A 26,410-nucleotide genomic window follows, 5' to 3' on the forward strand; every position below is an offset into this window, starting at 1 on the left:
GAAGCTATAAACAGCTGCAGGCAAGTGAGTTATACGTGTTTATATGCGAAGAAGCTATAAACAGCTGCAGGCAAGTGAGTTATACACGATTATATGCAGAGAAGCTATAAACAGCTGCAGGCAAGTGAGTTATACGTGTTTATATTCGGAGAAGCTATAAACAGCTGCAGCTGAGTGAGTTATACGTGTTTATATGCGCAGAAGCTATAAACAGCTGCAGGCAAGTGAGTTATACGTGGTTATATGCGCAGAAGCTATAAACAGCTGCAGGCAAGTGAGTTATACACGATTATATGCAGAGAAGCTATAAACAGCTGCAGGCAAGTGAGTTATACGTGTTTATATGCGAAGAAGCTATAAACAGCTGCAGGCAAGTGAGTTATACGTGTTTATATTCGGAGAAGCTATAAACAGCTGCAGCCGAGTGAGTTATACGTGTTTATATGCGCAGAAGCTATAAACAGCTGCAGGCAAGTGAGTTATACGTGGTTATATGCGCAGAAGCTATAAACAGCTGCAGGCAAGTGAGTTATACGTGTTTATATGCGCAGAAGCTATAAACAGCTGCAGGCAAGTGAGTTACACTTGATTATATGCAGAGTAGCTATAAACAGCTGCAGGCAAGTGAGTTATACACGATTATAAGCAGAGTAGCTATAAACAGCTGCAGGCAAGTGAGTTATACGTGCTTATACGCAGAGTAGCTATAAACAGCTGCAGGCAAGTGAGTTATACACGATTATATGCGGAGAAGCTATAAACAGCTGCAGGCAAGTGAGTTATACACGATTATATGCGGAGAAGGTATAAACAGCTGCACGCAAGTGAGTTATACACGATTATATGCGGAGAAGCTATAAACAGCTGCAGGCAAGTGAGTTATACGTGGTTATATGCAGAGTAGCTATAAACAGCTGCAGGCAAGTGAGTTATACATGATTATATGCGGAGAAGCTATAAACAGCTGCAGGCAAGTGAGTTATACGTGGTTATATGCAGAGTAGCTATAAACAGCTGCAGGCAAGTGAGTTATACGTGGTTATATGCAGAGTAGCTATAAACAGCTGCAGGCAAGTGAGTTATACACGATTATATGCGGAGAAGCTATAAACAGCTGCAGGCAAGTGAGTTTTTTTTTTTTAAATCATTTATTCAAGGCTTTTGAACGAATGTTCATGGCAGCCCCATTGTAACAATCAACTTACAAACTAAACACAAATTAATAAACATAATATATATCTAAATAACAATGAGAACGCCTAGGAGCCAGCGCTATACGTTGAAAGAAAATCTCCCACCATGCCATACACCAACCCTGCCTCCTCCGAGCAAGGGTTGGATAACGAGCTATAAAAAATTCCCATATTGGCCTGCGAAGCATCTAGCTTTTGAAATAATTCCACACGTTTCGTCTCATTCCGGACACACTCCACAAGCACATGATGCACGTCCTCGGTCTTTCCACAAATTATACACAAAGGAGACTCTATTTTACCCATCATATGTGCAAAAGCTCTTAATGGCATGTGCCCGGAACGCAATCTATGTGCCAACACAACAATATTGCGCGGTATATTTCCAACAAACCAAGGAGAACGATGAGGCTGACTTTGCATAATTTTGTACCAAATACCCTTTGTTTTTGAACGGACATCAAAATACTCGCGCCACTGCTCCAAACATAAAAATTTAAATTTAGGTAAAAGTTCATAGTGATTCGGAAGAATATAAATTTCCGAACCGTCACTGATTGCAGCCTTTGCCAAACGATCAGCCTCCTCATTCCCTGCTAAGCCAATATGGGAAGGTATCCACTGCAGTTTTACATTTATATTATTTTCAATAGGCAAGTGAGTTATACACGATTATATGCGAAGAAGCTATAAACAGCTGCAGGCAAGTGAGTTATACACGATTATATGCGCAGAAGCTATAAACAGCTGCAGGCAAGTGAGTTACACTTGATTATATGCAGAGTAGCTATAAACAGCTGCAGGCAAGTGAGTTATACACGATTATAAGCAGAGTAGCTATAAACAGCTGCAGGCAAGTGAGTTATACGTGCTTATACGCAGAGTAGCTATAAACAGCTGCAGGCAAGTCAGTTATACACGATTATATGCGGAGAAGCTATAAACAGCTGCAGGCAAGTGAGTTATACACGATTATATGCGGAGAAGCTATAAACAGCTGCAGGCAAGTGAGTTATACACGATTATATGCGGAGAAGCTATAAACAGCTGCAGGCAAGTGAGTTATACGTGGTTATATGCAGAGTAGCTATAAACAGCTGCAGGCAAGTGAGTTATACGTGGTTATATCCAGAGTAGGTATAAACAGCTGCAGGCAAGTGAGTTATACACGATTATATGCGGAGAAGCTATAAACAGCTGCAGGCAAGTGAGTTATACGTGGTTATATCCAGAGTAGCTATAAACAGCTGCAGGCAAGTGAGTTATACGTGGTTATATGCAGAGTAGCTATAAACAGCTGCAGGCAAGTGAGTTATACACGATTATATGCGGAGAAGCTATAAACAGCTGCAGGCAAGTGAGTTATACACGATTATATGCGGAGAAGCTATAAACAGCTGCAGGCAAGTGAGTTAAACACGATTATATGCGGAGAAGCTATAAACAGCTGCAGGCAAGTGAGTTATACGTGGTAATATGCAGAGTAGCTATAAACAGCTGCAGGCAAGTGAGTTATACTCGATTATATGCGGAGAAGCTATAAATAGCTGCAGGCAAGTGAGTTAAACACGATTATATGCAGAGTAGCTATAAACAGCTGCAGGCAAGTGAGTTATACGTGGTTATATCCAGAGTAGCTATAAACAGCTGCAGGCAAGTGAGTTATACGTGGTTATATGCAGAGTAGCTATAAACAGCTGCAGGCAAGTGAGTTATACACGATTATATGCGGAGAAGCTATAAACAGCTGCAGGCAAGTGAGTTAAACACGATTATATGCAGAGTAGCTATAAACAGCTGCAGGCAAGTGAGTTATACACGATTATATGCGGAGAAGCTATAAACAGCTGCAGGCAAGTGAGTTATACACGATTATATGCGGAGAAGCTATAAACAGCTGCAGGCAAGTGAGTTAAACACGATTATATGCGGAGAAGCTATAAACAGCTGCAGGCAAGTGAGTTATACGTGGTAATATGCAGAGTAGCTATAAACAGCTGCAGGCAAGTGAGTTATACTCGATTATATGCGGAGAAGCTATAAACAGCTGCAGGCAAGTGAGTTATACGTGGTTATATCCAGAGTAGCTATAAACAGCTGCAGGCAAGTGAGTTATACGTGGTTATATCCAGAGTAGCTATAAACAGCTGCAGGCAAGTGAGTTATACGTGGTTATATGCAGAGTAGCTATAAACAGCTGCAGGCAAGTGAGTTATACACGATTATATGCGAAGAAGCTATAAACAGCTGCAGGCAAGTGAGTTATACGTGGTTATATGCAGAGTAGCTATAAACAGCTGCAGGCAAGTGAGTTATACACGATTATAGGCGAAGAAGCTATAAACAGCTGCAGGCAAGTGAGTTATACGTGTTTATATGCGCAGAAGCTATAAACAGCTGCAGGCAAGTGAGTTATACACGATTATATGCGAAGAAGCTATAAACAGCTGCAGGCAAGTGAGTTATACGTGTTTATATGCGAAGAAGCTATAAACAGCTGCAGGCAAGTGAGTTATACGTGTTTATATGCGCAGAAGCTATAAACAGCTGCAGGCAAGTGAGTTATACGTGGTTATATGCGCAGAAGCCATAAACAGCTGCAGGCAAGTGAGTTATACACGATTATATGCAGAGAAGCTATAAACAGCTGCTGGCAAGTGAGTTATTGTTAGATACGTAGTAGGGAACAAGTGAAACACTTAACGGCTCGATTCGCACTGCTTTAATTTATAACTTGAACACCGGCGCGGACGCAGCCACGCACACATATACAAACTAAGTATACAACATTCCTCCCCCTATTATAATAATAAATTAGTAAAAAGATACAAAATTAACAGAAAAACCCTCCACCCTTATGTTTCTGCTTCATGGAACTCATCTTCCATATCACCAACATCCCTCACTTCCATTTGCCCCTCCTGAGCCCTCTCATCACCACCGTCCAACGTATCTGGTGGAAGATCGCATGGCACGTAGAATTCTGCTCTGCGTCCTCTCACGTGATGCGGCGCCTGGCTGGTAGGCGACACACACGATCGCGACGATGACGACGGTGACGGAAGTGTGGGTGGAGGTTCAAGCAGGTCAGCGCTTGGACTGTCCCTGATATCCCATTGATTGTTACTTAGCCCCTTATACCGTAACAACTGATTAACATGCCTCTTTATTGTTTCTAAACTGTCGATATCTCTTATAATATACGTAACCTTTCCTAACCGTCTTTGAACAATACCTTTCTTCCATGAATATTTGGATTTATTTTCAAATTTTTTGTATAACACAATATCGTTCTTTTTAAAATCAATTATATGTTTATCGTTTCGTTCCTTAGACTGCATACACTGACGATTATCATTATTAAGGTTAGACAGAGATGGTGACAAGGGTAACGATGACTTTGGATGAATTAAATCTAAACGAGATCTTAACTTACGTCCAAATACTTTCTGAGCTGGGGATAACCCTGTAGAAGTATGAACAGAGTTGCGGTAATCCATGAGATACTTAAGCAAATTTAACGACGTATCTCTAATGTTATTTCCCGACAATAAGCAAGATTTTAATCCCTTTTTAACTATTTTAACAAAACTTTCCGCCTGGCCATTACTCGGCGGATGATACACAGGTGACGTCACATGAGAAATTCCGTTTAACTTGCAAAACGATTGGAATTCTTTAGAACAAAAAGCTGTGCCGTTATCGCTAACTATCGAACATGGAACTCCGAACCTAGATGAAAACTCACAAATATTTTTTATAACGGCGGCTGAAGATGTAGCAGTTTTCATGTTATAAACTTCAAGCCACTTTGTGTGTGCGTCAACGACTACCAAATAAACACATCCTTTAATAGGACCTAAAAAATCTATGTGTATTCTTTCAAACGGATGCGACGGGTACTCCCAAGCGACGACCGGAGCGCGGGGGGGTGAGGGACGTAATTGTATACACACTTCGCATGAACCTATCATTGACTCAATAGCTCGGTCAATACCGGGAAACCAAAATCTAGAACGGGCCTCAGCTTTGGTTTTAACTATTCCCAAATGAGAAATATGTAATTCATTTAAAATTGACGAATGCAAGCTTACTGGTAAAACAACTTTATGACCCCTCATAACGCAACCGTTTTCGTATGACAGCTGATTCCTACATAAATAAAATGGTTTTAACTGTACATCGGCTACTTTCGGAGGCCATCCATTTAAAATATAAAAAATCACTCGAGCTAAAACCTCATCACGTTTAGTTTCCGATCGCAACTTGTTTAAGGTAACCGGCATACTTCCCTCGACGACAAAACAAACATATGTTGCCCGATCGTACGCCACCTCGCAATCACAACACCTACACTGTTCGGTACACGCGCACTCGTGCGCTTCGCGTTGCACGCTCGCCCGTGAGAGATAATCCGCGCTGTTATCAGCGCTCCGAATGTATTCTATTTTATAATTATAACTACTTAGGAATAATGCGTACCGTTGCAGTCTATTCGCCGATAATTCAGGTATACCTTTATGCGGGCCAAAAATTGTAATTAAGGGTTTATGGTCTGTACGTAAAATAAATGGTACTGTTCTACCGTATAGATATTGATGGAAACGACGAACTCCGTAAACAATAGCGGTTGCTTCCTTTTGTATCTGAGCGTAGTGCTTCTCCGCGGAATTTAAAGTACGTGACACGAAAGAAATAGGCCTTTCGATTCCCGACGATTCTAGCTGAGAAAGAATCGCGCCGAGCCCAGTGGGCGACGCGTCTACAGTCAAAATTAATTGTGCGGTCGGGTCGAAATGTGCTAAAACTTGCTCAGATGTCATTAAACTTTTAATATTGTTAAAGGCTTCGTCCTGGACTTCTCCCCATTTCCATTTACAATTTTTTTTTAACAAATCGTACAGCGGAGTTAACACGGTTGATGCATTCGGAACAAAATTCCTATAATAATTTATTAACCCTAAAAACGACTGCAATTCATTTACATTTTTTGGAATCGGAGCTTCTAACATTGCCCTGACTTTCTCTGGCTCTTTCCTTAATCCGTCCTTAGAAATTATGTAACCTAAATAGCGCACTTCGTTTTGAAAAAAAATTACATTTTTCTTTCTGCAAGGATAGGCCGGCGTCCTGTAGACGTTTCAGGACGGCGTTCAACCTCACCATATGTTCCTCCTTGTCCTTTCCTGTTATAAGTATGTCATCCAATAGACACAATACTCCATCGATTCCCGACAGCACCACTTCCATTGCGCGCTGAAAAATAGACGGCGCGCTAGCTAATCCAAATACTAGGCGTGTAAAACGAAATAATCCGCGGTTAGTATTGATGGTAGTGACGTTTTTTGAATCATCTTCTAATAAAAATTGATTGTAGGCCATCGAAAGATCTAGCTTACTAAACTGTTGACCCCCATGAATGCGTGAAAATAATTCACTAGTGGTTGGAAGCGGATATTTCTCGACCACTAATTGTTTGTTAATAGTTCCAGAGTAATCGGCACACAAACGCACAGAACCATCACGTTTAAGCACCGGTACGATAGGTGAAGCGTAATCGGAATATTCAACAGACTCTAAAATACCTAATTCCAACAACCTATCAATTTCTCTGTTTACTTTTTCACGCAATGCAAACGCCACCGGGCGCGCCTTACAAAAAATTGGTTTTACATTATCTTTTAATACTAACTTAACCTTATATTTATTAAATGTACCAAGTTTATCTGAAAATAGTTCAGCATACTGTTGTTGTAATTTTTTTTCTAGTAATTCGGAATCTTCGCAATAATTTACAGGGACTAATTGCAATTTAAAATTTGAAATAAAATCCCTACCCAACAGCGGAGGTCCCCCATCGCGCACGACATATAAAGTTATAACGTGCTTTTGATTTGCATAGCATAATGGTAAACTAAACGTACCTAAACAAATAATTTTCATACCATTATAGGTTATTAGCTGCTTGTTCGTACTAGATAAGGGCACGTCTTTAAAATTGATTTTATAAAAGTGTTCCGATATCACAGATACAGTAGACCCACTGTCTATTTGAAATTTAAATGGAACATTCCTAATTAATACAGTTTCTACCATAGGTCGCCCCCTGAACGAGCGTATATAAAAAAGCTTACCGTCATCATCCACGTTATCCTCACCCTTATCACCACCATCCGACATTACATAATTGACTTTGGTGCACATTTTACGTAAATGACCCTTCACATGGCATTTCCTACATACATAATTAGCAAACCTACAGTCCGACGATTTATGATTTGTAAACCCACACACACTGCACTTCACTTTCTTTTTTTCACTCGAAATTTTGTAAAACTCATCGACTACGGTAGCCGCCGAGGGTGCCTCGCGCGCCGCCGCCACTGCGGAGCGCGCGCGGCTCAGGTTCTCCGCCAGCTCCACGACCTTGGCCAGAGTAAGGTCAGACGGATCCTTCGTGTACAACTCCTCCTTTTCGCGTCCCGGTTGCATGCCCATTATAAACTTGTCACGCAACGCCTCTTCCACGTTGAGAAAGCCACACCTTGCTGTCAAGCCACGTAATCTAGCGGCCCATTGCGAATAAGATTCACCCGTCATTTGCACGGCCGAATAAAAGTTATGACGGTCACCAAACCCAACACTTTTGGGCGTGAAATGCGTGTCCAACAAAGCCAATAACTCATCGTATGGCACATCGTCGATATCCTTCGGTAAGACCACTTCTGTTGCTAATTTGTAGGTTTCTTCAGTGAGTGCGCTGAGCAATATCGCCTTCCTCTTCTTGCCCCCCGTATCAGAACGGTCGGAGATCTCATTTGCAATGAAATATTGCTTAATACGACCTTTATAAGTTTTCCACGTTTGTGTGTTGTGGTCAAAACTATTTAGAATTCCGTATTGCACGTTCGTACTCGACATTTTACGCTGCTATTCTTATTAGGTAATTCGTAACGTCGCGTGGGTATATCGTCGCCACTGTTAGATACGTAGTAGGGAACAAGTGAAACACTTAACGGCTCGATTCGCACTGCTTTAATTTATAACTTGAACACCGGCGCGGACGCAGCCACGCACACATATACAAACTAAGTATACAACAGTTATACGTGTTTATATGCGCAGAAGCTATAAACAGCTGCAGGCAAGTGAGTTACACTTGATTATATGCAGAGTAGCTATAAACAGCTGCAGGCAAGTGAGTTATACACGATTATAAGCAGCGTAGCTATAAACAGCTGCAGGCAAGTAAGTTATACGTGCTTATACGCAGAGTAGCTATATACAGCTGCAGGCAAGTGAGTTATACGTGCTTAGATGCAGAGTAGCTATAAACAGCTGCAGACAAGTGAGTTATACGTGCTTATATGCGAAGAAGCTATAAACAGCTGGAGGCAAGTGAGTTATACGTGGTTATATGCAGAGTAGCTATAAATAGCTGCAGGCAAGTGAGTTATACATGATTATATGCGGAGAAGCTATAGACAGCCGCAGGCAAGTGAGTTATACACGATTATATGCAGAGAAGCTATAAACAGCTGCTGGCAAGTGAGTTATACGTGTTTATATGCGCAGAAGCTATAAACAGCTGCAGGCAAGTGAGTTATACACGATTATATGCGGAGAAGCTATAAACAGCTGCAGGCAAGTGAGTTATACGTGGTTATATGCAGAGTAGCTATAAACAGCTGCAGGCAAGTGAGTTATACGTGTTTATATGCGCAGAAGCTACAAACAGCTGCAGGCAAGTGAGTTATACGTGGTTATATGCAGAGTAGCTATAAACAGCTGCAAGCAAGTGAGTTATACACGATTATATGCGGAGAAGCTATAAACAGCTGCAGGCAAGTGAGTTATACATGGTTATATCCAGAGTAGCTATAAACAGCTGCAGGCAAGTGAGTTATACGTGGTTATATGCAGAGTAGCTATAAACAGCTGCAGGCAAGTGAGTTATACACGATTATATGCGAAGAAGCTATAAACAGTTGCAGGCAAGTGAGTTATACGTGTTTATATGCGAAGAAGCTATAAACAGCTGCAGGCAAGTGAGTTATACGTGTTTATATGCGCAGAAGCTATAAACAGCTGCAGGCAAGTGAGTTTTATGTGGTTATATGCGGAGAAGCTATAAACAGCTGCAGGCAAGTGAGTTAAACACGATTATATGCGGAGAAGCTATAAACAGCTGCAGGCAAGTGAGTTATACGTGGTTATATGCAGAGTAGCTATAAACAGCTGCAGGCAAGTGAGTTATACACGATTATATACGGAGAAGCTATAAACAGCTGCAGGCAAGTGAGTTATACGTGGTTATATCCAGAGTAGCTATAAACAGCTGCAGGCAAGTGAGTTATACGTGGTTATATGCAGAGTAGCTATAAACAGCTGCAGGCAAGTGAGTTATACGTGGTTATATGCGCAGAAGCTATAAACAGCTGCAGGCAAGTGAGTTATACGTGGTTATATGCAGAGTAGCTATAAACAGCTGCAGGCAAGTGAGTTATACACGATTATATGCGAAGAAGCTATAAACAGCTGCAGGCAAGTGAGTTATACGTGGTTATATGCAGAGTAGCTATAAACAGCTGCAGGCAAGTGAGTTATACACGATTATATGCGAAGAAGCTGTAAACAGTTGCAGGCAAGTGAGTTATACGTGTTTATATGCGAAGAAGCTATAAACAGCTGCAGGCAAGTGAGTTATACGTGTTTATATGCGCAGAAGCTATAAACAGCTGCAGGCAAGTGAGTTATACGTGGTTATATGCGCAGAAGCTATAAACAGCTGCAGGCAAGTGAGTTATACACGATTATATGCAGAGAAGCTATAAACAGCTGCAGGCAAGTGAGTTATACGTGTTTATATGCGCAGAAGCTATAAACAGCTGCAGGCAAGTGAGTTACACTTGATTATATGCAGAGTAGCTATAAACAGCTGCAGGCAAGTGAGTTATACACGATTATAAGCAGAGTAGCTATAAACAGCTGCAGGCAAGTGAGTTATACTCGATTATATGCGGAGAAGCTATAAACAGCTGCAGGCAAGTGAGTTATACGTGGTTATATCCAGAGTAGCTATAAACAGCTGCAGGCAAGTGAGTTATACGTGGTTATATGCAGAGTAGCTATAAACAGCTGCAGGCAAGTGAGTTATACACGATTATATGCGGAGAAGCTATAAACAGCTGCAGGCAAGTGAGTTATACACGATTATATGCGGAGAAGCTATAAACAGCTGCAGGCAAGTGAGTTAAACACGATTATATGCGGAGAAGCTATAAACAGCTGCAGGCAAGTGAGTTATACGTGGTAATATGCAGAGTAGCTATAAACAGCTGCAGGCAAGTGAGTTATACTCGATTATATGCGGAGAAGCTATAAACAGCTGCAGGCAAGTGAGTTATACGTGGTTATATCCAGAGTAGCTATAAACAGCTGCAGGCAAGTGAGTTATACGTGGTTATATGCAGAGTAGCTATAAACAGCTGCAGGCAAGTGAGTTATACACGATTATATGCGAAGAAGCTATAAACAGCTGCAGGCAAGTGAGTTATACGTGGTTATATGCAGAGTAGCTATAAACAGCTGCAGGCAAGTGAGTTATACACGATTATAGGCGAAGAAGCTATAAACAGCTGCAGGCAAGTGAGTTATACGTGTTTATATGCGCAGAAGCTATAAACAGCTGCAGGCAAGTGAGTTATACACGATTATATGCGAAGAAGCTATAAACAGCTGCAGGCAAGTGAGTTATACGTGTTTATATGCGAAGAAGCTATAAACAGCTGCAGGCAAGTGAGTTATACGTGTTTATATGCGCAGAAGCTATAAACAGCTGCAGGCAAGTGAGTTATACGTGGTTATATGCGCAGAAGCCATAAACAGCTGCAGGCAAGTGAGTTATACACGATTATATGCAGAGAAGCTATAAACAGCTGCTGGCAAGTGAGTTATTGTTAGATACGTAGTAGGGAACAAGTGAAACACTTAACGGCTCGATTCGCACTGCTTTAATTTATAACTTGAACACCGGCGCGGACGCAGCCACGCACACATATACAAACTAAGTATACAACATTCCTCCCCCTATTATAATAATAAATTAGTAAAAAGATACAAAATTAACAGAAAAACCCTCCACCCTTATGTTTCTGCTTCATGGAACTCATCTTCCATATCACCAACATCCCTCACTTCCATTTGCCCCTCCTGAGCCCTCTCATCACCACCGTCCAACGTATCTGGTGGAAGATCGCATGGCACGTAGAATTCTGCTCTGCGTCCTCTCACGTGATGCGGCGCCTGGCTGGTAGGCGACACACACGATCGCGACGATGACGACGGTGACGGAAGTGTGGGTGGAGGTTCAAGCAGGTCAGCGCTTGGACTGTCCCTGATATCCCATTGATTGTTACTTAGCCCCTTATACCGTAACAACTGATTAACATGCCTCTTTATTGTTTCTAAACTGTCGATATCTCTTATAATATACGTAACCTTTCCTAACCGTCTTTGAACAATACCTTTCTTCCATGAATATTTGGATTTATTTTCAAATTTTTTGTATAACACAATATCGTTCTTTTTAAAATCAATTATATGTTTATCGTTTCGTTCCTTAGACTGCATACACTGACGATTATCATTATTAAGGTTAGACAGAGATGGTGACAAGGGTAACGATGACTTTGGATGAATTAAATCTAAACGAAATCTTAACTTACGTCCAAATACTTTCTGAGCTGGGGATAACCCTGTAGAAGTATGAACAGAGTTGCGGTAATCCATGAGATACTTAAGCAAATTTAACGACGTATCTCTAATGTTATTTCCCGACAATAAGCAAGATTTTAATCCCTTTTTAACTATTTTAACAAAACTTTCCGCCTGGCCATTACTCGGCGGATGATACACAGGTGACGTCACATGAGAAATTCCGTTTAACTTGCAAAACGATTGGAATTCTTTAGAACAAAAAGCTGTGCCGTTATCGCTAACTATCGAACATGGAACTCCGAACCTAGATGAAAACTCACAAATATTTTTTATAACGGCGGCTGAAGATGTAGCAGTTTTCATGTTATAAACTTCAAGCCACTTTGTGTGTGCGTCAACGACTACCAAATAAACACATCCTTTAATAGGACCTAAAAAATCTATGTGTATTCTTTCAAACGGATGCGACGGGTACTCCCAAGCGACGACCGGAGCGCGGGGGGGTGAGGGACGTAATTGTATACACACTTCGCATGAACCTATCATTGACTCAATAGCTCGGTCAATACCGGGAAACCAAAATCTAGAACGGGCCTCAGCTTTGGTTTTAACTATTCCCAAATGAGAAATATGTAATTCATTTAAAATTGACGAATGCAAGCTTACTGGTAAAACAACTTTATGACCCCTCATAACGCAACCGTTTTCGTATGACAGCTGATTCCTACATAAATAAAATGGTTTTAACTGTACATCGGCTACTTTCGGAGGCCATCCATTTAAAATATAAAAAATCACTCGAGCTAAAACCTCATCACGTTTAGTTTCCGATCGCAACTTGTTTAAGGTAACCGGCATACTTCCCTCGACGACAAAACAAACATATGTTGCCCGATCGTACGCCACCTCGCAATCACAACACCTACACTGTTCGGTACACGCGCACTCGTGCGCTTCGCGTTGCACGCTCGCCCGTGAGAGATAATCCGCGCTGTTATCAGCGCTCCGAATGTATTCTATTTTATAATTATAACTACTTAGGAATAATGCGTACCGTTGCAGTTTATTCGCCGATAATTCAGGTATACCTTTATGCGGGCCAAAAATTGTAATTAAGGGTTTATGGTCTGTACGTAAAATAAATGGTACTGTTCTACCGTATAGATATTGATGGAAACGACGAACTCCGTAAACAATAGCGGTTGCTTCCTTTTGTATCTGAGCGTAGTGCTTCTCCGCGGAATTTAAAGTACGTGACACGAAAGAAATAGGCCTTTCGATTCCCGACGATTCTAGCTGAGAAAGAATCGCGCCGAGCCCAGTGGGCGACGCGTCTACAGTCAAAATTAATTGTGCGGTCGGGTCGAAATGTGCTAAAACTTGCTCAGATGTCATTAAACTTTTAATATTGTTAAAGGCTTCGTCCTGGACTTCTCCCCATTTCCATTTACAATTTTTTTTTAACAAATCGTACAGCGGAGTTAACACGGTTGATGCATTCGGAACAAAATTCCTATAATAATTTATTAACCCTAAAAACGACTGCAATTCATTTACATTTTTTGGAATCGGAGCTTCTAACATTGCCCTGACTTTCTCTGGCTCTTTCCTTAATCCGTCCTTAGAAATTATGTAACCTAAATAGCGCACTTCGTTTTGAAAAAAAATTACATTTTTCTTTCTGCAAGGATAGGCCGGCGTCCTGTAGACGTTTCAGGACGGCGTTCAACCTCACCATATGTTCCTCCTTGTCCTTTCCTGTTATAAGTATGTCATCCAATAGACACAATACTCCATCGATTCCCGACAGCACCACTTCCATTGCGCGCTGAAAAATAGACGGCGCGCTAGCTAATCCAAATACTAGGCGTGTAAAACGAAATAATCCGCGGTTAGTATTGATGGTAGTGACGTTTTTTGAATCATCTTCTAATAAAAATTGATTGTAGGCCATCGAAAGATCTAGCTTACTAAACTGTTGACCCCCATGAATGCGTGAAAATAATTCACTAGTGGTTGGAAGCGGATATTTCTCGACCACTAATTGTTTGTTAATAGTTCCAGAGTAATCGGCACACAAACGCACAGAACCATCACGTTTAAGCACCGGTACGATAGGTGAAGCGTAATCGGAATATTCAACAGACTCTAAAATACCTAATTCCAACAACCTATCAATTTCTCTGTTTACTTTTTCACGCAATGCAAACGCCACCGGGCGCGCCTTACAAAAAATTGGTTTTACATTATCTTTTAATACTAACTTAACCTTATATTTATTAAATGTACCAAGTTTATCTGAAAATAGTTCAGCATACTGTTGTTGTAATTTTTTTTCTAGTAATTCGGAATCTTCGCAATAATTTACAGGGACTAATTGCAATTTAAAATTTGAAATAAAATCCCTACCCAACAGCGGAGGTCCCCCATCGCGCACGACATATAAAGTTATAACGTGCTTTTGATTTGCATAGCATAATGGTAAACTAAACGTACCTAAACAAATAATTTTCATACCATTATAGGTTATTAGCTGCTTGTTCGTACTAGATAAGGGCACGTCTTTAAAATTGATTTTATAAAAGTGTTCCGATATCACAGATACAGTAGACCCACTGTCTATTTGAAATTTAAATGGAACATTCCTAATTAATACAGTTTCTACCATAGGTCGCCCCCTGAACGAGCGTATATAAAAAAGCTTACCGTCATCATCCACGTTATCCTCACCCTTATCACCACCATCCGACATTACATAATTGACTTTGGTGCACATTTTACGTAAATGACCCTTCACATGGCATTTCCTACATACATAATTAGCAAACCTACAGTCCGACGATTTATGATTTGTAAACCCACACACACTGCACTTCACTTTCTTTTTTTCACTCGAAATTTTGTAAAACTCATCGACTACGGTAGCCGCCGAGGGTGCCTCGCGCGCCGCCGCCACTGCGGAGCGCGCGCGGCTCAGGTTCTCCGCCAGCTCCACGACCTTGGCCAGAGTAAGGTCAGACGGATCCTTCGTGTACAACTCCTCCTTTTCGCGTCCCGGTTGCATGCCCATTATAAACTTGTCACGCAACGCCTCTTCCACGTTGAGAAAGCCACACCTTGCTGTCAAGCCACGTAATCTAGCGGCCCATTGCGAATAAGATTCACCCGTCATTTGCACGGCCGAATAAAAGTTATGACGGTCACCAAACCCAACACTTTTGGGCGTGAAATGCGTGTCCAACAAAGCCAATAACTCATCGTATGGCACATCGTCGATATCCTTCGGTAAGACCACTTCTGTTGCTAATTTGTAGGTTTCTTCAGTGAGTGCGCTGAGCAATATCGCCTTCCTCTTCTTGCCCCCCGTATCAGAACGGTCGGAGATCTCATTTGCAATGAAATATTGCTTAATACGACCTTTATAAGTTTTCCACGTTTGTGTGTTGTGGTCAAAACTATTTAGAATTCCGTATTGCACGTTCGTACTCGACATTTTACGCTGCTATTCTTATTAGGTAATTCGTAACGTCGCGTGGGTATATCGTCGCCACTGTTAGATACGTAGTAGGGAACAAGTGAAACACTTAACGGCTCGATTCGCACTGCTTTAATTTATAACTTGAACACCGGCGCGGACGCAGCCACGCACACATATACAAACTAAGTATACAACAGTTATACGTGTTTATATGCGCAGAAGCTATAAACAGCTGCAGGCAAGTGAGTTACACTTGATTATATGCAGAGTAGCTATAAACAGCTGCAGGCAAGTGAGTTATACACGATTATAAGCAGCGTAGCTATAAACAGCTGCAGGCAAGTAAGTTATACGTGCTTATACGCAGAGTAGCTATATACAGCTGCAGGCAAGTGAGTTATACGTGCTTAGATGCAGAGTAGCTATAAACAGCTGCAGACAAGTGAGTTATACGTGCTTATATGCGAAGAAGCTATAAACAGCTGGAGGCAAGTGAGTTATACGTGGTTATATGCAGAGTAGCTATAAATAGCTGCAGGCAAGTGAGTTATACATGATTATATGCGGAGAAGCTATAGACAGCCGCAGGCAAGTGAGTTATACACGATTATATGCAGAGAAGCTATAAACAGCTGCTGGCAAGTGAGTTATACGTGTTTATATGCGCAGAAGCTATAAACAGCTGCAGGCAAGTGAGTTATACACGATTATATGCGGAGAAGCTATAAACAGCTGCAGGCAAGTGAGTTATACGTGGTTATATGCAGAGTAGCTATAAACAGCTGCAGGCAAGTGAGTTATACGTGTTTATATGCGCAGAAGCTACAAACAGCTGCAGGCAAGTGAGTTATACGTGGTTATATGCAGAGTAGCTATAAACAGCTGCAAGCAAGTGAGTTATACACGATTATATGCGGAGAAGCTATAAACAGCTGCAGGCAAGTGAGTTATACATGGTTATATCCAGAGTAGCTATAAACAGCTGCAGGCAAGTGAGTTATACGTGGTTATATGCAGAGTAGCTATAAACAGCTGCAGGCAAGTGAGTTATACACGATTATATGCGAAGAAGCTATAAACAGTTGCAGGCAAGTGAGTTATACGTGTTTATATGCGAAGAAGCTATAAACAGCTGCAGGCAAGTGAGTTATACGTGTTTATATGCGCAGAAGCTATAAACAGCTGCAGGCAAGTGAGTTTTATGTGGTTATATGCGGAGAAGCTATAAACAGCTGCAGGCAAGTGAGTTAAACACGATTATATGCGGAGAAGCTATAAACAGCTGCAGGCAAGTGAGTTATACGTGGTTATATGCAGAGTAGCTATAAACAGCTGCAGGCAAGTGAGTTATACACGATTATATACGGAGAAGCTATAAACAGCTGCAGGCAAGGGAGTTATACGTGGTTATATCCAGAGTAGCTATAAACAGCTGCAGGCAAGTGAGTTATACGTGGTTATATGCAGAGTAGCTATAAACAGCTGCAGGCAAGTGAGTTATACGTGGTTATATGCGCAGAAGCTATAAACAGCTGCAGGCAAGTGAGTTATACGTGGTTATATGCAGAGTAGCTATAAACAGCTGCAGGCAAGTGAGTTATACACGATTATATGCGAAGAAGCTATAAACAGCTGCAGGCAAGTGAGTTATACGTGGTTATATGCAGAGTAGCTATAAACAGCTGCAGGCAAGTGAGTTATACACGATTATATGCGAAGAAGCTGTAAACAGTTGCAGGCAAGTGAGTTATACGTGTTTATATGCGAAGAAGCTATAAACAGCTGCAGGCAAGTGAGTTATACGTGTTTATATGCGCAGAAGCTATAAACAGCTGCAGGCAAGTGAGTTATACGTGGTTATATGCGCAGAAGCTATAAACAGCTGCAGGCAAGTGAGTTATACACGATTATATGCAGAGAAGCTATAAACAGCTGCAGGCAAGTGAGTTATACGTGTTTATATGCGCAGAAGCTATAAACAGCTGCAGGCAAGTGAGTTACACTTGATTATATGCAGAGTAGCTATAAACAGCTGCAGGCAAGTGAGTTATACACGATTATAAGCAGAGTAGCTATAAACAGCTGCAGGCAAGTAAGTTATACGTGCTTATACGCAGAGTAGCTATAAACAGCTGCAGGCAAGTGAGTTATACGTGCTTAGATGCAGAGTAGCTATAAACAGCTGCAGGCAAGTGAGTTATACACGATTATAAGCAGAGTAGCTATAAACAGCTGCAGGCAAGTAAGTTATACGTGCTTATACGCAGAGTAGCTATAAACAGCTGCAGGCAAGTGAGTTATACGTGCTTAGATGCAGAGTAGCTATAAACAGCTGCAGGCAAGTGAGTTATACGTGGTTATATGCAGAGTAGCTATAAACAGCTGCAGGCAAGTGAGTTATACACGATTATATGCGAAGAAGCTATAAACAGTTGCAGGCAAGTGAGTTATACGTGTTTATATGCGAAGAAGCTATAAACAGCTGCAGGCAAGTGAGTTATACGTGTTTATATGCGCAGAAGCTATAAACAGCTGCAGGCAAGTGAGTTATACACGATTATATGCAGAGAAGCTATAAACAGCTGCAGGCAAGTGAGTTATACGTGTTTATATGCGCAGAAGCTATAAACAGCTGCAGGCAAGTGAGTTACACTTGATTATATGCAGAGTAGCTATAAACAGCTGCAGGCAAGTGAGTTATACACGATTATAAGCAGAGTAGCTATAAACAGCTGCAGGCAAGTGAGTTATACGTGCTTATACGCAGAGTAGCTATAAACAGCTGCAGGCAAGTGAGTTATACGTGCTTAGATGCAGAGTAGCTATAAACAGCTGCAGACAAGTGAGTTATACGTGCTTATATGCGAAGAAGCTATAAACAGCTGAAGGCAAGTGATTTATACGTGGTTATATGCAGAGTAGCTATAAATAGCTGCAGGCAAGTGAGTTATACATGATTATATGCGGAGAAGCTATAAACAGCCGCAGGCAAGTGAGTTATATACGATTATATGTGAAGAAGCTATAAACAGCTGCAGGCAAGTGAGTTATACGTGGTTATATGCAGAGTAGCTATAAACAGCTGCAGGCAAGTGAGTTATACACGATTATATGCGGAGAAGCTATAAACAGCCGCAAGCAAGTGAGTTATACACGATTATATGCGAAGAAGCTATAAACAGCTGCAGGCAAGTGAGTTATACGTGGTTATATGCAGAGTAGCTATAAACAGCTGCAGGCAAGTGAGTTATACGTGTTTATATGCGCAGAAGCTACAAACAGCTGCAGGCAAGTGAGTTATACATGATTATATGCAGAGAAGCTATAAACAGCTGCAGGCAAGTGAGTTATACGTGTTTATATGCGCAGAAGCTATAAACAGCTGCAGGCAAGTGAGTTATACACGATTATATGCGGAGAAGCTATAAACAGCTGCAGGCAAGTGAGTTATACGTGGTTATATGCAGAGTAGCTATAAACAGCTGCAGGCAAGTGAGTTATACACGATTATATGCGGAGAAGCTATAAACAGCTGCAGGCAAGTGAGTTATACGTGGTTATATGCAGAGTAGCTATAATCAGCTGCAGGCAAGTGAGTTATACACGATTATATGCGGAGAAGCTATAAACAGCTGCAGGCAAGTGAGTTTTACATGGTTATATCCAGAGTAGCTATAAACAGCTGCAGGCAAGTGAGTTATTCACGATTATATGCGGAGAAGCTATAAACAGCTGCAGGCAAGTGAGTTTTACGTGGTTATATCCAGAGTAGCTATAAACAGCTGCAGGCAAGTGAGTTATACACGATTATATGCGAAGAAGCTATAAACAGCTGCAGGCAAGTGAGTTATACGTGGTTATATGCAGAGTAGCTATAAACAGCTGCAGGCAAGTGAGTTATACACGATTATATGCGGAGAAACTATAAACAGCTGCAGGCAAGTGAGTTATACGTGGTTATATGCAGAATAGCTATAAACAGCTGCAGGCAAGTGAGTTTTACGTGTTTATATGCAAAGAAGCTATAAACAGCTGCAGGCAAGTGAGTAATACGTGGTTATATGCAGAGTAGCTATAAACAGCTGCAGGCAAGTGAGTTATACACGATAATATGCGAAGAAGCTATAAACAGCTGCAGACAAGTGAGTTATACGTGTTTATATGCGGAGAAGCTATAAACAGCTGCAGGCAAGTGAGTTATACGTGGTTATATGCAGAGTAGCTATAAACAGCTGCAGGCAAGTGAGTTTTACGTGTTTATATGCAAAGAAGCTATAAACAGCTGCAGGCAAGTGAGTAATACGTGGTTATATGCAGAGTAGCTATAAACAGCTGCAGGCAAGTGAGTTATACACGATTATATGCGAAGAAGCTATAAACAGCTGCAGACAAGTGAGTTATACGTGTTTATATGCGGAGAAGCTATAAACAGCTGCAGGCAAGTGAGTTATACGTGGTTATATGCAGAGTAGCTATAAACAGCTGCAGGCAAGTGAGTTTTACGTGTTTATATGCGAAGAAGCTATAAACAGCTGCAGGCAAGTGAGTAATACGTGTTTATATGCGAAGAAGCTATAAACAGCTACAGACAAGTGAGTTATTCGTGGTTATATGCAGAGTAGCTATAAACAGCTGCAGGCAAGTGAGTTATACGTGGTTATATGCAGAGTAGCTATAAACAGCTGCAGGCAAGTGAGTTATACACGATTATATGCGGAGAAACTATAAACAGCTGCAGGCAAGTGAGTTATACGTGGTTATATGCAGAGTAGCTATAAACAGCTGCAGGCAAGTGAGTTTTACGTGTTTATATGCAAAGAAGCTATAAACAGCTGCAGGCAAGTGAGTAATACGTGGTTATATGCAGAGTAGCTATAAACAGCTGCAGGCAAGTGAGTTATACACGATTATATGCGAAGAAGCTATAAACAGCTGCAGGCAAGTGAGTTATACGTGGTTATATGCGGAGAAGCTATAAACAGCGGCAGGCAAGTGAGTTATACGTGGTTATATGCAGAGTAGCTATAAACAGCTGCAGGCAAGTGAGTTATACGTGTTTATATGCGCAGAAGCTATAAACAGCTGCAGGCAAGTGAGTTATACACGATTATATGCAGAGAAGCTATAAACAGCTGCAGGCAAGTGAGTTATACGTGTTTATATGCGCAGAAGCTATAAACAGCTGCAGGCAAGTGAGTTATACACGATTATATGCGGAGAAGCTATAAACAGCTGCAGGCAAGTGAGTTATACGTGGTTATATGCAGAGTAGCTATAAACAGCTGCAGGCAAGTGAGTTATACACTATTATATGCGGAGAAGCTATAAACAGCTGCAGGCAAGTGAGTTATACGTGGTTATATGCAGAGTAGCTATAAACAGCTGCAGGCAAGTGAGTTATACACGATTATATGCGGAGAAGCTATAAACAGCTGCAGGCAAGTGAGTTATACATGGTTATATCCAGAGTAGCTATAAACAGCTGCAGGCAAGTGAGTTATACGTGGTTATATGCAGAGTAGCTATAAACAGCTGCAGGCAAGTGAGTTATACACGAATATATGCGAAGAAGCTATTAACAGCTGCAGGCAAGTGAGTTATACGTGGTTATATGCAGAGTAGCTATAAACAGCTGCAGGCAAGTGAGTTATACGTGGTTATATGCAGAGTAGCTATAAACAGCTGCAGGCAAGTGAGTTATACGTGCTAATACGCAGAGTAGCTATAAACAGCTGCAGGCGAGTGAGTTATACGTGGTTATATGCAGAGTAGCTATAAACAGCTGCAGGCAAGTGAGTCACACTTGATTATATGCAGAGTAGCTGCAGGCAAGTGAGTTATACGTGGTTATATGCAGAGTAGCTATAAACAGCTGCAGGCAAGTGAGTTATACGTGGTTATATGCAGAGTAGCTATAAACAGCTGCAGGCAAGTGAGTTATACGTGTTTATATGCGCAGAAGCTATAAACAGCTGCAGGCAAGTGAGTTATACGTGGTTATATGCGCAGAAGCTATAAACAGCTGCAGGCAAGTGAGTTATACGTGGTTATATGCAGAGTAGCTATAAACAGCTGCAGGCAAGTGAGTTATACACGATTATATGCAGAGAAGCTATAAACAGCTGCAGGCAAGTGAGTTATACGTGTTCATATGCGCAGAAGCTATAAACAGCTGCAGGCAAGTGAGTTATACGTGCTTATACGCAGAGTAGCTATAAACAGCTGCAGGCAAGTGAGTTATACACGATTATATGCGGAGAAGCTATAAACAGCTGCAGGCAAGTGAGTTATACGTGGTTATATGCAGAGTAGCTATAAACAGCTGCAGGCAAGTGAGTTATACACGATTATATGCGAAGAAGCTATAAACAGCTGCAGGCAAGTGAGTTATACGTGTTTATATGCAGAGTAGCTATAAACAGCTGCAGGCAAGTGAGTTATACGTGGTTATATGCAGAGTAGCTATAAACAGCTGCAGGCAAGTGAGTTATACACGATTATATGCGAAGAAGCTATAAACAGCTGCAGGCAAGTGAGTTATACGTGGTTATATGCAGAGTAGCTATAAACAGCTGCAGGCAAGTGAGTTATACGTGGTTATATGCAGAGTAGCTATAAACAGCTGCAGGCAAGTGAGTTATACGTGCTTATACGCAGAGTAGCTATAAACAGCTGCAGGCGAGTGAGTTATACGTGGTTATATGCAGAGTAGCTTTAAACAGCTGCAGGCAAGTGAGTTACACTTGATTATATGCAGAGTAGCTATAAACAGCTGCAGGCAAGTGAGTTATTCACGATTATATGCGGAGAAGCTATAAACAGCTGCAGGCAAGTGAGTTTTACGTGGTTATATGCGGAGAAGCTATAAACAGCTGCAGGCAAGTGAGTTAAACACGATTATATGCGGAGAAGCTATAAACAGCTGCAGGCAAGTGAGTTATACGTGGTTATATGCATAGTAGCTATAAACAGCTGCAGGCAAGTGAGTTATACACGATTATATGCGGAGAAGCTATAAACAGCTGCAGGCAAGTGAGTTATACGTGGTTATATGCAGAGTAGCTATAAACAGCTGCAGGCAAGTGAGTTATACACGATTATAAGCAGAGTAGCTATAAACAGCTGCAGGCAAGTGAGTTATACGTATTTATATGCGCAGAAGCTATAAACAGCTGCAGGCAAGTGAGTTATACGTGTTTATATGCGCAGAAGCTATAAACAGCTGCAGGCAAGTGAGTTATACGTGGTTATATGCGCAGAAGCTATAAACAGCTGCAGGCAAGTGAGTTATACACGATTATATGTGAAGAAGCTATAAACAGCTGCAGGCAAGTGAGTTATACGTGGTTATATGCAGAGTAGCTATAAACAGCTGCAGGCAAGTGAGTTATACACGATTATATGCGAAGAAGCTATAAACAGCTGCAGGCAAGTGAGTTATACGTGTTTATATGCGCAGAAGCTTTAAACAGCTGCAGGCAAGTGAGTTATACGTGTTTATATGCGCAGAAGCTATAAACAGCTGCAGGCAAGTGAGTTACACTTGATTATATGCAGAGTAGCTATAAACAGCTGCAGGCAAGTGAGTTATACACGATTATAAGCAGAGTAGCTATAAACAGCTGCAGACAAGTGAGTTATACGGGCTTATATGCGAAGAAGCTATAAACAGCTGGAGGCAAGTGAGTTATACGTGGTTATATGCAGAGTAGCTATAAACAGCTGCAGGCAAGTGAGTTATACGTGCTTATATGCTGAGTAGCTATTAACAGGTGCAGGCGGATGAATGACAAACAAACAAACAAACAAACAAACAACAAAAAAACAACATACCTCTCAGTCATTACTTGCATTGGTAGACTTGTTCGTCGTAATATAAGCCAGGGACAAGTATTCTTGTGATTTATTTTGTTTTATCCGTTTGATTTTTGTTTCGCAGAAACGTAGATGTTTTCTATTGCTAAGCAATTCATATTGAAGAATTTTCCCATGATGTTTTATTATTCAAGTTTGTTACGTTATAACTTACGATTCATTTTTTATAAATTTATAAAGAATAGAAAAAATCGCATCCTTTCACGCCAATCCGGGGCGGATGCTTGACCAACTCAGCCACTCGTGACCCGCCAGAGTGATCGAATTTATTCTATTCTTTATAAATTTATATTTATAAAGCATTTTAATGCCATAATACCAAAAATGTCAGATTTATTGAAGTGAAACTTCTTTATCGGGGTTGGACAAAAATTTAGTGTTACATTTTTGCGTTACGCCTTACGCGTGACATTTTTGCGTTACGCCATACTCGTGACATTTTTAAGATCATAAAGAAGTTTCACTTCTTACGTTTGTATTAGAGTACATCTCGTACACGCATACATTTTTTTTTTCTTACAACTATTTATCTGTATTTAACCAACTTTTCTCTCTTTCAGGAGTCCAACTGGGTGGGGGGGTAAGTGTACTGCCAAAAGCGTCACGTGACGACGAACTTAACTATTAAATAAGGGTTATGTTAAGAGAAAGTTCATGTTAACTCGAGTTGTATCCACAACGAGCCACGAATAACCGTAATATGAAATAGAAACATAGCTGTAAGTGGGAGAGAGATAGCAATACAGCAAGTGCGTATGTTTGAGCTAGACAGCTATACACGATTCTATTATATAATGGTTGTTAAAAAAACGCAACGAAATTCAGTTACCGATTTTATCCGATAGATGGCTCTGTGACTAAAAGTTTATTTTTATGTGCGAATAAAAAAAATTCTAGAAAAGATTCCGTTGACTTTTTTCGTACGCGACATACAACAGTTTTCAATGAATGTAACTAGATGGCGTTTTTACAAAAAACAAATATGTGTTGTGGCAATATAAATAAAATGCATTTTTTTATGTTTAAGTGCCATCTTGGTATAGGTATATTTTGAAATTTGTGACTTAATTTGATTAACTGCACATTGAGCTGTTTTTTTTGTATTTCAAAATATGTATATCGGTTATTGTAATTGCAAGTATATTTGTTTTAATTAACAAATTAATGTATAACAGATTTTTTTTTCAATCAGATTTGATCAAAGAAAATATGTAGTAAATAAGAATATTTATTTATGCAAAATCTTACCACATTATTTAATCTTATTTTGATTGGAGGAAGATTCTAGTGGTTACTTACACCTTTGACACCATATTATGTGATATGAAATAAGAAAGAAAAAAAAATATATCTGTGGTATTTGGTACGTACCACTTAAGTGCAAAATGGTGATTTTTGGGTATGAGCGTTTGAAAGTTTTCACGGTTGCTACCCTGTTGCTACAGATCGGAATAAACACTTGAGTAAAACAAATTTATGATATTTAAATGTCTATTATGTTCAAGTTTTGAACACTTACAAAAAAAATAAAAAAAATGTTCTAGTTTAAGAGTAATTGTTACTTAACATGTTTGTACCAAAAGAAAAAATGTGAAAATGATGTGAAAATGTCTAAAACGTGTGTACTTAAGTGGATTAGAGCATATTTATTTGTACTCTTAATTAGTATTTATTCCTATTTTTACATTAATGGAAAGGATTTTTCTTTCTTTTTTTTCGACGGAGACATAAACAGACATTAAAAAACAAATATTATGGGGAAACGTCTTCCATACAAATAGATTTAACCATATATAAAAACAAAAACGAATAGGAGTGTGATTTGCCACAAATAAGTACTCATAAAAAAGCCAGGAAATATTGTGATTTTCGTGCAATATGCAATTCTCTGATACTCTCTCTACAAAGTAAAATCCTAAAAGTAGTGTGTGTGTGTGTGTGGTTCAGAAGTCACGGTAGTTCGCTTGCCTGCCGTGCTAGATGCTGCGGGATCGATCCCATCAACCGACATGTACCAATGTGTCTTTTTCGGATGCATAAGTAGATTCTCTAATAACCAGAGATACATCTTCTATAACAAGAAAACATCATCATTTCTAATAACAGGAAAACATCGTGATGGCAACCGGGATTTTGGTCTGAAATCACCAACCAGCAGTGAGCAAGCGTGGTGATTACTGCTCATGTCTTCTCCTTGTGAGATGATGTCTTTACCCTGCAAATAGTTACGAGCTGGATCCAGTCATATAAAATTTGTTTGTAAAACGTACCACTACAACATTCATTCATAGTCGTCATCACTGTCACTGAAAGTCATAAGATTGTTTCTAGTCGGACCATGAGACAATGATTTGAAATAACCATCATAAATTGGATCACTTATTGGCAGGAGATCTAAGATATCTTTGAATTTCAGAGCATCGATATTGATAGGCTCATTAGAGGCCAATGGCAAAGCCACTTCGGAGAATTCTATCTTTTCTCAGTTCTCTTAAACCAGAAATACAGAAACTCTTCATTTTCACTCAAAGAGTATTTAAAATCTACGTCATTAGACTTTTCATACATCAACCAGAAAATACAGTTCTAACCAAATGTAGTTTTGTCTGTTGCAGTATTTCTTTTGATAAAATGAGTAGGTAGTCAATAGTTTCGAAAATGGAAAGAAGTCAGATTCATTAATTAATTTTACATCATGGCGATTGCTGGTCATTTTCATTTATCTCGGGGAACGGAGATGGTGCTGTTTCTTTTTTGAATGAATCTTTCAATATCTGCTTAACAGGCAAGATATTATACCGTTTTTGACCTGGAAAACACTGAATATATAAGCTACTCTAGGTACTTCTTCTGCCAAACGGTTAATAAAATGCCATAAGCATGATGCGATTTCATCCGCACCTCTTTGAGCTATTCTTTCATACATAACATAATGGAATGTTCGTTTAGTAGTAACTTTGCGGATTTTTAAATTAAAAGTCCAAAGTTTCTTTTATAAAAGGCTACAGATGCAGTTAAATTTGGAATCTGTAAACAAACAGCTTTTATCTTTTAGTTTCATAGTGAAATGTTGCCTTATGCTCCGATTTTTCTAAATCTATTCTAATCTGACATGAAAGAATGAATTTGAAGAGACAAAGAATCA

The 26,410-nt window shown here is 40.3% G+C and overlaps 3 protein-coding genes across 3 annotated transcripts in view; 1 reads left to right on the plus strand and 2 right to left on the minus strand.

The window, feature by feature from the left end:
• The window catches only part of Ttc7 (tetratricopeptide repeat domain 7), a 64,295-nt gene extending 40,230 nt beyond the window's left edge, over nt 1–24,065 (plus strand). Inside the window, exon 18 of the mRNA XM_090109501.1 lies at nt 23,826–24,065. The gene's annotated coding sequence lies outside the window, so the exon portion shown is untranslated. The remainder of the gene's footprint in view (nt 1–23,825) is intronic.
• On the minus strand, nt 4,384–8,294 carry LOC149903135 (uncharacterized). The gene is made up of 2 exons (XM_090109187.1): nt 7,328–8,294; nt 4,384–4,537 (listed from the first exon to the last, which is right to left on the minus strand). Exons 1-2 carry the CDS (start codon nt 8,112–8,114, stop codon nt 4,524–4,526), a joined length of 801 nt encoding a protein of 266 aa, XP_089965313.1. The 5' UTR covers nt 8,115–8,294; the 3' UTR covers nt 4,384–4,523.
• On the minus strand, nt 11,192–15,585 carry LOC149903136 (uncharacterized). The gene is made up of 2 exons (XM_090109189.1): nt 14,619–15,585; nt 11,192–11,828 (listed from the first exon to the last, which is right to left on the minus strand). Exons 1-2 carry the CDS (start codon nt 15,403–15,405, stop codon nt 11,815–11,817), a joined length of 801 nt encoding a protein of 266 aa, XP_089965315.1. The 5' UTR covers nt 15,406–15,585; the 3' UTR covers nt 11,192–11,814.
• Nucleotides 24,066–26,410: the final 2,345 nt, after the last annotated feature.

Source organism: Colias eurytheme, chromosome 14 (assembly GCF_061535395.1).
Source record: "Colias eurytheme isolate Ceu_HAF_F1 chromosome 14, ilColEury1 Martin Lab GWU primary, whole genome shotgun sequence".
In the NCBI taxonomy this organism is placed as follows: domain Eukaryota; kingdom Metazoa; phylum Arthropoda; class Insecta; order Lepidoptera; family Pieridae; genus Colias; species Colias eurytheme.

Bases quoted from the DNA above. Each gene is read 5' to 3' on its own strand.
- LOC149903135 (XM_090109187.1), bottom strand. From the start codon at position 8,114: ATGTCGAGTACGAACGTGCAATACGGAATTCTAAATAGTTTTGACCAC.
- LOC149903136 (XM_090109189.1), bottom strand. From the start codon at position 15,405: ATGTCGAGTACGAACGTGCAATACGGAATTCTAAATAGTTTTGACCAC.